Here is a 15,000-nt window from a genome sequence, read left to right on the forward strand (position 1 = left end):
CTCAACCACCGTGGCGACCACGTGTTCCTCCGACACAAACACCACAAACTTCTTATTCATGCGAGAAGCAGCACGGATATTATGTAAACCAACGGTGTTACCAATGGCGGAAAGCACATCGTTAAGTTCCACCTCACTGGGAGGGAAGCAAAAAACAGCGTTTTTACGAGTTAATGACTCGAACATCTCGACATGGAAACATTCACCCACCATTCTCACTCAAGAGTACAAGTTAGTAAACTTTATCGAGAGAAATAAGGCGTTTTCACAAACACCAAGAAATCAACGATTAAAGTTGAGAATTAACAAAGAACATGGTCGCAGTGAACGAGAAAAACCTCCCCCGGCGGCCATGACAGGCCTTCGGCCTACGATTTTCTCGACACGAGACCGTAGGCTCTCTCTCTATCTTTCTTCTTCAGACAGGAAGGAAAAAAAAACACGGGAAAAGTCCACAAGTAGAAAACGAACACATGGGAAACGAAAAATGGGGAAAGTGGAAACACCAAACAGCACGGCAGAGGAGGGGTATTCATGACACGAAGAAAGGAGCGGCCATGACAGTACACACAACGTACCAACAGCCAGCAGGGGGTGAGAGAGAGAGAGAGAGAGGGAGACAGAGACGGAGAAAAGATGAAGGAGATGACGACGACGACGGAGATAGACATCAGATCCTTCCAACTCGAGTGATGGTCTGCAAAATGATTTTCAAAATTTGCATGACCTTTGATCTTTTCAATCGAAAACTGAATTGGCTCATCTTTGAATTCCAGTCCATTAGTGTCAAGTATGGCTGAAATCTCTTGCATGGTTCATAAGTTATCGTAGTAACATGGATTTTCAATTAAAGAGCATTTGACCTTAGAACCAAAAATTTAATCAGTTCATCTTTATTACAATCAATAGCTATGCAAAGTTTGGTCAAAATCCCTTAAGTGGTTCACAGGTTTATTGCCGTAACTAAAATCTGCGACTTTCAGATAAAGGTCACATGACCTTTGACTCTGAACCCAAAATCAAATCAGTTCATATTGGCATCATGATACACCTTCACACCAAGTTTAGGAAAAAATCCCTTCAGTGGCTCACAAGTCATCATGGTAACCATGGCAATCTCAACACAAATGACCATCACATTCAAACATGTGCAAGACTGCTAAAATGACAGAAAAATCGATTTTATATATAGATTTCAACAAATGCAGCAAAGCATATAAACACCTGAGATCAAAATCAGACGAAGCACAAAAACAAATACTTTTGACAATTTAGTCACCGAAATGAGCTGTACGGTGAAGTGATGTTTCATCCTCCACTGACTGTTGTAGATTCAATTCCAATAGCTGCTCACTCTCAGCAACCCATATTTGGCGAGTGCAACAAACGCTGCTCAACATAAGTTAAGGCCTTCCTTCTGCAGTATATTGAAATAGGTTGGTTTCAGGTATTTTAAGTTGCCCAAGTTGGCATTTGCACTTCATTCTCATATTATCCAAGGTTATGGCTGTCGTAACAATCTGGTATAAACCAATATTATTATTATTCTTCTTCTTGCGTATGGCAGCTTGGCTGCCGGGTAGCTGTCATTTTGTTAGGGTGCGACTATGCCGCTGATGCTGTGCCCCTATACCATTTGCCAACCTCAGAAGGATGACAGGCTGAATCAACCCCAGCTGGTGTTAATTCAGCAGCCAATGGTGTTTGAACTCAACCATTAAGCCAACACCAGGCGTGTGTGTGTGAGAGAGAGAGAGAAATAAATATGCAAACAATGGCTTGGAATAACATCAATGGTTGATCAACCTAGTTCGTTTTGTGGAGCATAAATGAAGAAGAGCTACACACATGAACTTATCACTTAGTCATGGCATTGATATATCTCACCTGACCATCACAGAGCTCAAGCAGTGGTACACGATCCCTGGCTGCTTTCGCCAGCTTGCTCTGAAACAGCTTGCCATCAAAGTACAGCCAGGGACAACAGTGTTCCCAGGGTACAGGCTGCCCACACGCATCATTTGCAAACAACACCATCTCCACACCACGCATGAAAAGCGCAGCCAGCTGCACCCCACGAGGATCCAGCCCATCGATCTGTGTATCAGATAGGTGTATTAGAAAGCATGTTAGGATTAGCAGAGAGAACGAAGCAAAGAATGAAAAAATAAAATACAGCTTTCTTGTTCTCGACAGTTTGCAAGCCTGAATATTGCAAACTATTTGATGAATTATACAACAAAAGGTAAATCCATAGGCAGGGAATGAATAAAAACAATGACAACAAGTTGCACTTCAAATAACCATCATTGCAAACCAAAAGCACCTCAAGGACGCACCTTAAGCTCTTGCAGCTGCTCAGGCTTATACAGCATTGGAGAGACAGCCTGGGCGAGGAAGGCATCAAGCTCTTGCCTGCGGAGGATGCGCCCACCAGGCCACTGCAACATGTACCTGTCAACAACAAGTCGTTAGCGCAAATGCTCAGGAAAGAAAGCTGATGAAAATAATAACTATAAAGAGCAATCAGAGATTGCAGACCATTTTAATGGATGTGGAAAAGATCATGGTTTTGAATGGGGGATGATTTGAGATGATGGGAAACGGCTATCTTGAACACGTGAAGGGTAAAATGAGATTGAAGAGAATGTGGAAGTTTGTTTCACAGGTCAGGTCAGGTATGGGAGCATGCAACGCAGCAGCGAGTCTGGCCATTCCCCCAGGCAGATGTATGGCCCATCCCCATCTTCTCGAGATGCCAATCAATCTGCTGCAACCACGAGGCACGTGATCGGCCCATTGGCATCTTCCACTCATGAGGCTCCCTCGCTGAGAGAATCTGGTGAGCAGGATCAGCGTCAGGAAAACGAGCCACATGTTCATACAACCGCAACTGACGCTCACGGTTGATGCAGGTCACAAATCTCATTTGAGTCTCTCTCAACAACCGCTCATTGGACACAAAGTCCAACCAGCGAAAGCCAAGGATTCTCCGAAGAGACCTGGTACCAAAGGAATAAAGTCTCCATCTCAGATCCCTGGTCAGAGTCCAAGTCTCACATCCGAAGAGCAAGACTGCTAGCACCAAGGACCTGAAGACTTGGACTTTCATTTTCCAACACAGGTACCGGCAGCGCCACACCCCATGATCCAGGGAATCCATGACTCCCCAGGCCCGACCCAGACGTCTGTGGACCTCTGGCTTACAGCCAGCAGAGACATGATTATATCACTGCCAAGGTAAGTGAATCTCTCTATGACATCAACATCCTCGCCACAAACAGGTACAGACAAGATAGCACCATCCAAGATGTCACTGAAAGTCTGGATCTTAGTTTTGACCCAGGAAACCCGGAATCCCAGCGGCTCCGACTCCTCATTCAACACCTCAATGGGCCCCCAAAAGGATATCTAAAGTCTCCGTAAAGATGACTGCGTCATATGTGAAATCAAGGTCAGAGATCTTGACAGTCCCAAACGATGCACTGCAGCTTGATGTCTCCAACATCCTCTCCAGAATCCAGTCCATACAAGTGCTGAAAAGTGTGGGGGCCAGTACATACCCCTGACAAACTCCAGTAACAACTAGAAATATGTCAGAGATGGTACCACCACATCTCACAGCACTCTCAGTACCAGAGTAGAGTTCTGACATCAAATTGATCAGTTTTGGTGGCACCCCACGAAGACCAAGAATCCTCAAGAGGGCATCCCAATTCCCTGAATCAAACACTTTACAGAGATCAACAGAAGCTACAAGTAGCCCCTGCCGAAACTCTCGTCTGCGTTGGTGAGGACCCAAAGAGCAAGGATACGGTCAATCGTTGACCTCTTTGGTGCAAAGCCTGACTGCTCTGGACGCTGGTGCTCAAGCAGATGGTGACGAACCCTATCAAGAATTATTCGAGCAAAGACCTTGCCTGGCACTGACAGCAGTGTCACCCCTCGGTAGTTGTTTCAGTCTTGGCGATCACCCTCTTCTTTCCAGAGAGGGACAACAAGGCCCCTCTTCCAGTCAGTTGGGATGATGCCCGTGTTCCAGGCAGAGCCCAGAACTGCATGCAACTACACGAGTGCAACATTTCCACCAGCCTTGAGAAGTTCAGCATGAATGCCACAGATTTCAGGAGCTTTATCCAATTTCAATGAGATGTCACAGTTCACCGCAGTCTGTGTTTCCACAAACAAAGGTGGACTACAGTTTATTGGAGGGTCAGCAATGGGGATAGTAACAACCCTGACATCCAACTCGACAGCTGATGGATCAGCCTGGTACAGCCGCTCAAAGTAACCAGCCCAACGGGCCTTCACTTCAGACTCCTCTTTCAAGAGCCCACCACCCTCTGCTCTAATTGCAGTAGATCGAGGGATGGGCTTGGAAGAACACAATGCACAAATTCTCCTGTAAGCAGGATGAGAATCACTTGATCACAGGTGATGTTCTACCCCCTCACAGATTATTCACACATTGGCCTCCTTGTCCACCCTTAGTGCACGTACAGTTTTACGTCTCAGCTCCCTGAACAGCTTAGCTCTGCCATTCAGCCTGGCCCTGCGAATCTGGTCAATGGTATCCAGTGTCCCTTCAGACAAAATTCTTCTTCGCACGATGATGAGTTCCAAGACGTCCACTGGCAACATCAAGGACGGTGGTCTTGAAGGCATTCCGCAACTCTTCAGGTTCTCCCAAAGCACTCAGACCCCCAAATCACCACTCAGCCTGTTCGCAAACTCCTCAGCTACCCTCTCATCCTTGAGCTTGCCAACACCCAGCCTAGGCTGGGATGGTACCATTCTCCTGGATTTAAGGTGCAACTTAAGAGTTGCTTCAAGCCTGTGGTCAGTATTTAGGAACTGAGCACTCCGGCAGACCCTGCAGTTCTGGATCATCCACCTGCGACCATGAACGAGCACATGGTCAATCTCCTTTGCCACACCGCCAGCAATGGAATACCAAGTCCAGCGATGAGTTTGTGGGCGCTGAAACCATGAACCAGCCACCCTGAGTCCACGACTTCTTGCATAGTCAAGGAACTTAGTGCTGTTCTGGTTCATAGTTCCTGACCCATGGAGACCAACACATGTCTCATAACCATCCCTATCAGTTCCAGTCGATGCATTGAAATCCCCCAAGACTGAAAGTGTATCTCGCCTGGGGCACTGATCGACCACAGACTCGAGCGTGGCGTAGAATGCATCCTTCACGGTGAGATCACTCACCTCAGTCGGAGCATAAACAGAGACCAGGAAAATGGCACTCAAGGAGTGATGAATCCTTAGTCTCATAATACGCTCGTTGACCGGTTACCTTAATTATCATTGGAGTCAGCTTGTTGGACAGAGCTACAGCAACTCCTTGGACATGGCAATCATCAGAGCGACCAGACCAATCGTAAGTGTAACCACCCGCCATGATCTCACCACAAACCGGACTCCAATCGTTAGAGGATGCTGCAATACCGATGGCCAACGCTTGAGCTCAGATGATAACAGAGACAGGTGATCATCCTCTCTTAGGGATAGGACATTACAGGCACTCACCCAAAGGGACCGCCTCAGGTTAAACCGAGGAGACCGCCGTCTGGAGGACGACACCGCCGTCTGATGGATGAAGAGGATGTGGAAGTTTGTTTCACAGGCCGGCAAAAAGGAATAAATTAGTTGAGGTGAGCAGTGGTTCTAAATTTAGATAGTTTCGGCAAACTCAGGTGTGCCAAGAAGGACTTTTCACGACCAAGGATGTCCTGTCGGCGTCTGGCTTTGGAGGTCAACATCGGTTCAACTTTGAAATGTTGCTTTCCCAAAAGAGATCATTGCTGAGAGCGAGACCGAAGAGTGAATGACTGAACCTTTTCGAAGGGGTTGTTGAGAAAGTGGATTGAAGGATTTGCAGTACAGTTCTTTTGGGGAGAGAGAGGAGAGAGAGGACAGAGTGGAGAGAGAGAGGAGAGTTCTTAGGATTGAAAGACATATTCCAAGTGGTTGTCCAGTTTGGGATTTTGTCAAGGTAAATTAATCTCAGTTGCAGTACATATAAGAGAACAGTCCTGAAGTGTGATGGCTGCTTGCAGTCCCTGCTAGTTTGTCTGGGTGAACTGCCAGACTCGTTGGTGCTGAGACTGTTCTCTGAGAATGGCCAGATAGATGTTGACCTTCACAATCACATGATCAGATAAGCTAATTGGGGCAGAGGATGGGCAAGATATATTGGCTGGGAAGTTAGTTGGTCATCACCAAATACAGAAGGGAAGATTTTCCATTGGGAGAAATCCGGGTGGGAAAGTTTACAGATCGAGTCAGTCCCATGTAGTCACAGAAGTCCTTTGCAGAAGTTCCATGGCCGGTGAGAGAGGTACCAACACGCAGCTAATTAGCACGGTGACAATTTAAATCTTCACATTTGAGGAAGAGAGTTGGGATGAGTGATTAAAAGTTGGTCCATGTTGTTTGAGAGAGAGAGAGAGAGAGAGAGAGAGAGAGAGAGAGAGAGAGAGAGAGAGAGAGAGAGAGAGAGAGAGAGAGAGGTAGATGGAGTCACCACTGTTGGGAGGACAGTAAAATACAGACAAACATGAGGTGGGAGCGGAGGGGAAGTCACAGCCAGAGGTACTCCTCAGGTTTAGGAGGTGCAAGATCGGTACATGGAGCAGGAGAAATGGAGTTTTTGATGTACATCGCAACTCCGCCGCAAGGACGGAATTCAAGTCGATCAAACCAGAGAAGACAATAGCCAAGGAGAGACACTAAGGAGTCAGGGAAGTCCTGTGAGAGTAAGGATGCAATTAAACAGATAATATCTGGTTTCTCAGCAGCGGGCTGGATTAGGAGAGATCTGTCGGGTTGGAACGGAGGCCCCAGATGTTTGAGGCCCACACAGTTAGGGAGCTGCTGATAAGATGTAGGGATGTGGAAAGGAGCAAGGAGAGGGTGTGAGTGGAGACAGGGGAGGTGTGGAGTGGGGCGAAGCCGGGAGGGGGCAAGACGAAGGGGGGCAGATGGTACTGACATGGAGGGATTTGACACCATGAATGGATGTGAAGGGGAAATTTTTGGCATGTGCACACAAGCCTTTGCAAAATTGTTGCTTCAGGATTTCCAGACTGAATAACCTGCGGCAGACTTGCTGGGTGGGGTGGTGGTGAGAATGTTTTTGGTTGAAGGCATGGAGGAAAATTCAGCTGTAAGTGAAATAGGAGGCTGGATGAACTATGCATTTAGGAGTGGGGAGATTTTGAGAAATAAGTCTCGTCAAAGAGAAAAGGAAGAGATTTTGATTTAGAAGAAGAAGAATGAATGAGTTGTTCCTGATGAAGTAATAAGCAGAGTAAGGCATTTTAAGATACATTTTGGAAGCATTTTTTTTTTTGAGGTTGTGAAGGAGTTTTAAATAAGAGAAACGTTTTATTCAGTTTGTAGATATTGTGAAGAGGTGAGTGGAAAATGAGTAACTGACACTGAGATTGGAGTTTGGGTTTTTTTTTTTCTGAGTGAAGGAGGAGGAATGTTTTGTTTGAATTTTTTTTCGGGAGGAGGGGAAATGGATTGAGCTGAAGGATCAGTCGTAACATTAACTGGAATAAAAGGAGCGAAAACGAGGAAAAAAAAATGAAAGAAGCACAACTGACTGTTGTAGATTCAATTCCAATAGCTGCTCACTCTCAGCAACCCATATTTGGCGAGTGCAACAAACGCTGCTCAACTTCACCCACACCAGAGGGCACACCTTAACACGGGAAACGACTAAAACTATTCAATACTTCAGGATACGGTTTGGGACAGAAAATTAATGAAAAAACACAAACAGCTTCGCTTAGAAGAACAAGTGAGAGAAAGCATCGACCAGTCGTCCACATGCGCCGATCCCAAAACCGGATATGAATGAAACCGATTCCATATGTACTACAACATGACTTACTAACATTGCCACTGTCAGTCGCAACTTCACTGTCATTTTGAACACAAGTAACGGCACCTGTAAGAGCACGTACCACCGTCAGACTGAACATTTTACGTTTTGTATCCCACTGATAGGATGGTTATGCATCTGGACCTAAACCAAAATCTAATCAGCTTGTTCTGGTCACACACCCAACTCATCCAACAAGTTTCGTCCGAATCCGTCCATGTTTTCAAATATCATGCTATGTCTGCGTGTCGTTTTTCGCCATCTCTCTCAATGGTGATAAATTGCGTGTAGAATTTAAAAATTCTCGTATCCGGATCCAGATCTTCATCAAAATCAAATAAATTCGTCCTTGACAGACACTTAACATGTCCACCAAGTTTCGTCTGAATCTGTGCATAACTTGTTGAGATTTGCTGCTCACAGACAGACAGACAGGGGTGAAAACATAACCTCCGTCCACCTTTGGTGACAGAGGTAATTCATTTCTGCCTGTACTCCCAGTTCTTGCAACATTCAAATCATTGATGCAGTCATCAAACTTGGATTTCTTAGTCTCAATTTGTTAATTTTTCTGCTTTTCCCCAAAATATTTCACCAAGCCAAAAGGCAGTACAATGGGTACACAGCTGTGAATTCCTGACAAAATTCACAACTCGCAAAAATAAATAATACATTATTTAATAAAACAGGCAGTGAAAACAAGGTTGAAAATCAGAGCGAAAGAAAGAAAGAAAGAAAAAAAAAAGCAAAGGTGGTTCTGACCTTAGGACACAGCACAGGACAAGGTGCTGGGTGGGCACAGCTGCTGGGTTAACCATGCCGGGGGTGTCTGAGCGCAAACATGCCAAAAAGGCACGCATCCGCCTGTTCTTGTCCTCCATTGCCTTGCCAAGCCATAGGCGGCGCAGTGTAGGACAGGTCCACTCACGAAATGTCAGTGCCTCGACCAGCTCAGGAGTTTGTGGAGACTTGCCCTTGTATGCACTCCACTCCTTCACTAGCACAGGGGGCACTAGGCCAACAGAAAAAAAAATAAAGGCAATAAGAAAAAAAAAACAATCATAGGAGACATTGCACAACTGAAGCTATTGAGGAGCTTCAGTTGTGTGCTGCATCTCCTATTGTATGCATACACACACACACACACACACACACACACACACACACACACACACACACACACACACACACACACACATATATATATATATATATATATATATATATATATATATATATATATATATATATATATATATATATATATATATATATCTCCATAAAAAATTAAATTAATTAATCAAATAAATAAATAAAAACCTAATAAAATTACGTGAAGAATGAATACTCCACACAACATTGCTGCAACTCTTTCTGTTTTGGTGCGAGTACGAGCAGAGCGGGGTTGGTGAGATTTTGATGAGGGCACAGTGCCCGTCAGGAGACGAACGAGGTATGGTGCGCCAGTTGGGAGGCAGGATGCAAAGCAGGAAACGTGGGTTTATCAAACTCCGGCCAAAATGTCACTTCCAGAATCTAACCTTCATCAGGATCAGCCTATTCCTGGCTTGCTCCAAACTGTTTGCTGGCCAAGGAACAGTTATAGGACGCGACTATTAACCTTGAAGCCAAGTGAAGGCGCTCATTTTACACCGACCGCCATTCCCTTGCGTTCTTTGCAGATTTCTTTGTCTCTCCGTGCCATCCCAGCTAAATATCTAGAGGCCTTCTGGCCCTCCAACTCCCCCAGCTTACCTTCATTCCCAGTTCTTTCATAAATTGTGTGAAGTTTTACCTTTTAACCATTGTCATTATTGGTTTTATCAAAATTTATGGATTATAGTGCTGGCTTTTCACATTCTCTTTGTCACTCCCACACTGAAGAGGTTTTAATAGGACCTGTTCATAATGTGACGGAATCAAAGCAAAACATGCAAGACGCTTGACATTTTATAAGTGTGCTGTAATTGCAAACAATAGAATAGATGACAGATGGAGGGCTATCAGTTTAACACTCCTTCAAACAATATAATTACAAAATCATTGGTAATTGTTTGTTTCCTTGATACACACTGTTCTCTGGGTCACTCCCAGGAGACCAATCAGCTATCGCCGTGCCCGAAGGCTGTTTGAGCAGAACTGACCGGGGCTAATTATCAACAATAACTACCAAATGTGTAGCATGGGCCATAAATAGCTCACCCAAATGATAAACCTTACATAATGTAATGGCTTCATCACTACTGACATCTCACATACAAGTGGTACCTTTTAGATGGAGTTTCACTCAGTTCTGATGACATTTTTGATGGCAATGGAGTCAAAGCAAAATAATCAACTATTACTGATTTTACTATTGCTTTCACAGATTATTACAGATTGGAACAACTGCATTGACTTCTGCAGATTGTAACCTTCATTATTTACTTTCAGGGGAAGGGGGATGCAGGGGGGGGCTTGATTTTAACAGGCCAAATTATTGTTCCAGAGGGAACAGCTTTTTCCATCAAAATGTACATACATTCCTTCATAAAGACAAAAAAAAAAGGAACGGCCAGCACCACGTGCAAACCTCCCCATGCTGTAAGTTTGGTTGACCAACCTGTGCCCTCAGTAAAGTGTACCGAACTAAATTAAACTCCGCTGGAAAAAAAGGAAGATAAAATAGGCAAAATTAAGACCATCAAATGTGTACCCAGATAACAAAGCCATCCAAAAGTTGTTGCTGTACCAAACAAAGTGGTAACTGGGAGAACAGCTGATAGATATCAAAATCTACATTCACCATTACCTTCCCTCTCGGCAAAAAAAAAACAATTAAAAATAAATATACTGTATTTTTTTGGTCGATAAGTCAATGTGGAGTATCCAGTGGCCTACCAAAGTAGGTATTCAACCCCATAGTGGCATAGTGTATGTCATTGTGTAATTCGGTCAACTTTTCATATAGAATCTGGAAACTTGTAATTTTTCACTTCCTATGTTTACAGTGAACACAAAAAGAGGTTTCCAATTTTTTTATTCATAAGCAGTCACCAAAATCCAAAATTTGAGAAATCGCCATATTTTACCCATTATAGCACATTCAGAGATAATAAAAAATATCTGTTCAGCTAAATTTAACCAAGTTCGGCATTATTTACGAACCCCCCAAAAGATGACAGCCAAATAAGCACAAAAAGGACGTTCTGTAGTACTGAGAACATACAATTTGAATGGATGTGGAAATACAAAACACAAAGATACTTAGGCATATATAATTATTTAGTCATCCAAGTCTTCATTTTCCTCGTCATCGCTTGAATTCTCATCAATTGCGACATTGTTGCATGTGTCCTCAGCTCCTTCACACTTGCAGAGCTCTGTACAGGCTAGATTATGTGCCTTACAAGAGCACCGTCCACTGCACTTACTGGTGACACAGGAACACTTCACAAGTTCCACCACAGCCTCCAGTGCTGCTGGAACTTTGGAGACAACTGGGACATAGTGGCCGTCCTCCAGTTGTCGCCATCCCAGAGTAACAGGATCCAGCAGAATTGGTATAGCTACTGAGTCTTGCAACCATATGTTGGATTGTAGGTGTGTGCGCAATATATGCTCAGTGATACATCCTTGAGTCGGAAGTAGCTTCTCCACACCTTGGTTAACCTTCAGCTGCTTGAACATGTGCCACCTCAGTGCCTTGGCTGATGCAAAACCAGAGTTGAACAGCTGACACACAAACTTTTCACATCCAGACAACACCCCTGGTGATGGGTACACTCCAACACAAAGTCCAGCAAGAGCACAGAAAACATCTTTGCCTGCCTTCATGAAGACTTTGAAGCATGATGACTTCCCCTTTCCTTTGATGTGACCAGTGGTATCACTACCAGTGAGTGCATGCAATCCTGGCAATGCTGCTGCTCTTTCTGCACTGAGAGCAACATAGATGGGCTTGAGTTTGATTTTTCGTCGTCCATCTCCAGTGCCCATGATGATAACACTGTCCGGCTTCAGATCAGGTACTCTTCGCTGAGCAAGCACTAGTACATCAGTATCACAAGAGTATACGAGTGTGTGCACAGTATTGCCCAGATGACTCACTGCCACTGCATACAAGATCAACAGTGTATCTGCTTCCTCTTGTGTACTCGGAATGCTCACCATGTTTGGCTGGGAAGAAAGGATGCCTTTCTGGGTGTGTGTGGTGATCGGCACTTTGCACAATCGAACAGCTTTTTGTGCAAGATACAACACAAGATTGTCTTTTGTTTCCTTAGTGCTCAGAAATGATTTGAAGTCTTTAATGCATGTAGTATCGTCTACTTTATACCCCTTGTCCTGTGTTCTCCCTGCCGTACGAAGCTGTCTGGTCCTTGAGCGAATTAATGATGCTGTAGTTGTCAAATACTAGGTATGCATCCATGTAACCAACCGATTTACCATCAACACTTCGAATAAAGCAGTCCAACAGATCTTTACAGGTTTTAATTTGGCTTTTGTAGACAACCATCTCCTGTACGAGAGCCATACCATATATTATGATGCTGGTCGGGCCGTGTTGGGTGGTTGACTCCTCTCCAATGGATGTTTGAGACGTGGCAGACTCTGCAACCATGCTCTCGAGTTCGTGAATGAGGATAGACTTGTTGGTACTGGGTAGTAGGGAACCATCTGGCTTCATTAGTGTGGCATTGCAACTAGCAAATTAATCCTTTCCTACGATGTCATTAGCAATGTTTGGAAAAATTGGAAACAGCTGATTTGTAGTCCTATGTGATCTTAGGAAGTGAAAAAACACAAGTTTCCAGATTCTATATGAAATGCTACAGAACAACATACACTACCAACCAATAATTCCACATTTAGATGAATTATGTCGAAACAATCTCTCCAAATGAACTCTTATTCATAACTGAAGAGATCAAACTAAACACTGTTGTAGTTGAAGGAGGTTACATGTCAGGAATACCTGCAAAAAGACATGTACAAATCAAAATTCACTGGTTGTAAAAGTATTCAACCCCTGAGGTCAGTACTTGGTGGAAGCACCTTTTGCAGCAATGACTGCTACGAGTCTTTCTGGGTAGGTCTCTAGCAGCTTTATACAGTGAGATGGTGAAATGTTTGCCCATTCTTCATGTGAAAATTGTTCTAGTTCTGCCAAGTTTGATTGGGATCGTCGATGGACCGCAATCTTCAAAAGTTTCGCCATAAAATGTTCAATTGGATTCAAGTCATGACTTTGACTGGGTCACTCAAGAACATTTATTTTCTTTATATTCAGCCACTCCAGTGTGGCTTTAGCTTTGTGCTTCAGATCATTGTCATGCTGAAATGTGAATCTCCTCCCCAGTTCCAGATTCATGGCTGACTCAAGGAGGTTTTCATCAAGGATTCTCCTGTACTTTGCACCATCCACTGTCCCTTCTATCCTGACAAGCTTGCCAGTGCCTGCTGATGAAAAGCAGCCCTGTTACATGATGCTGCCACGGACCATGCTTGATCGTAGGGATGGTGTTGACTGGGTGATGTGCTGAGTTAGGCTTGTACCAGATGTTACGGTTTGAATTTAGACCAAAAAGTTCAACTTTTGTCTCGTTTGACCACAAAACCTTTCACCATATGCCTGCAGTATCATTAAGATGCTTTTTCGCAAACTCCATACGAGTTTGAAATGCGTCTTTTTCAGTAATGTCTCCTTTCTTGCCATCTGTCCATCGAGGCCAGTTTTGTGAAGGGAACGGGATGTCATTGATCAACGAACACTGACCCCCCCCCATCTCAGACATGGAGTCTTGCAGATCTTTCAAAGTGATTGTTGAATTTACAGTGACATCCCAAACCAGTTTCCTGCTTGCTCGGTTGCTGAGTTTGGATGGGTGACCTGATCCTGGGAGAGTCTGCGTGGTATGATACATCTTCCACTTCATGATGGATTTCACCGTACACAAAGGGATAATAAGCTACTTTGAAATCTTCTTTTAACCCTCTCCTGAATGGTGATTCTCCACCACTTTATGTCTGACCTTTTTGTAAAACTTGGTCTTCATGTTTGCCTTGTTGGTTGACCAAGTGAGTTGCTCTTTAAAACTCCTTTGATAAGTGAAGGACTTTAATTTTTTAAGTTGAACCACTGATTACATGCTCGTGAAACCTATTACACTTATTTAATAACCTTTCAAACAAATAATTTTCTCCTGAGGTGATTTAGGGTTAATTAAGCAAAGTGTTTGAATACTTAGGCAACTGAGAATCATCTGATTTTCTCTATTACTCTCACTTTATCACTTTGTAGTGAGCCTGCTGTTGGCTTACTGGTTAGGGTGGCAGCTTGGGATCCTAGGGTCCTGAGTTCAAGTCCCATTGGCTGCTGAATTAATACACCAGGGGGTTGACTCAGCCTGTCATCCTTCCGAGGTCGGCGAAATGAGTACCAGTGTGTACTGGTAGAGGGGCACTGCATCAGCAACACAGTCACGCTTCCAAGAAATGATAGCGACCCCGGCAGCTAAGCTGCCATACGCAAGAAGAAGATCACTTTGTAGTAGTTTGTGAAGACTACATTTTAACTTTGATTTGAAATCATCATGAAATAAGCTCAGGTGGCATCAAAATGTGAAAATTTGGCAAGGGGAGGGGGTGAATACTTTTACTGGCCACTGTACGTCAAATTAGTTAATTAATTCCCCATTTTCCTTTCCTTCATTCACAGACTAGTCAATTTGGAGAACAAGACGAAGCTATATGAACTACAGTAGTTGGCAAAACTGCCAGGCAGGACAATAGTGGTGTTAATTATACCCCGACACAACGCATCACTGCCTACGGTACTTCTTTAAAACAAGCAAGCTTATTTATTATTTAAAACAATTGACAGAATTATTATCAGCAGAGCCTCATAGCACATTACATTTAGTTGCAGTCCACTACTCCTTAAAAAAACATGATCACCTTACACCTATTGTAATATAAGCACTCAATGTTTCTCCATCCCGCACTGCAGCCACGATTAGTGTTGTTGATTTTCTTGGTAGCCTGCAACATATCCTTCGCTTTGTGCTAATTCCGAACACATTGCTCATTCAATCGGCAAACGTTCCAGACAA

General features: G+C 43.9%; 1 protein-coding gene across 3 annotated transcripts in view; it reads right to left on the reverse strand.

The window, feature by feature from the left end:
• The window catches only part of FAM120A (family with sequence similarity 120 member A), a 131,277-nt gene that overhangs the window by 35,980 nt on the left and 80,297 nt on the right, over positions 1 to 15,000 (reverse strand). For all 3 annotated transcript variants that reach the window (XM_085898135.1, XM_085898136.1, XM_085898137.1), the window contains 3 exons: positions 8,669 to 8,918; positions 2,340 to 2,454; positions 1,888 to 2,097 (listed from right to left, as the gene is read on the reverse strand). In XM_085898135.1, coding sequence (XP_085754261.1) covers positions 1,888 to 2,097; positions 2,340 to 2,454; positions 8,669 to 8,918 — 575 coding nt within the window. The remainder of the gene's footprint in view (positions 1 to 1,887; positions 2,098 to 2,339; positions 2,455 to 8,668; positions 8,919 to 15,000) is intronic.

Source organism: Eptatretus burgeri, chromosome 10 (assembly GCF_056783735.1).
Source record: "Eptatretus burgeri isolate ZD-2024b chromosome 10, Ebu_testis_v1, whole genome shotgun sequence".
Classification (NCBI taxonomy): domain Eukaryota; kingdom Metazoa; phylum Chordata; class Myxini; order Myxiniformes; family Myxinidae; genus Eptatretus; species Eptatretus burgeri.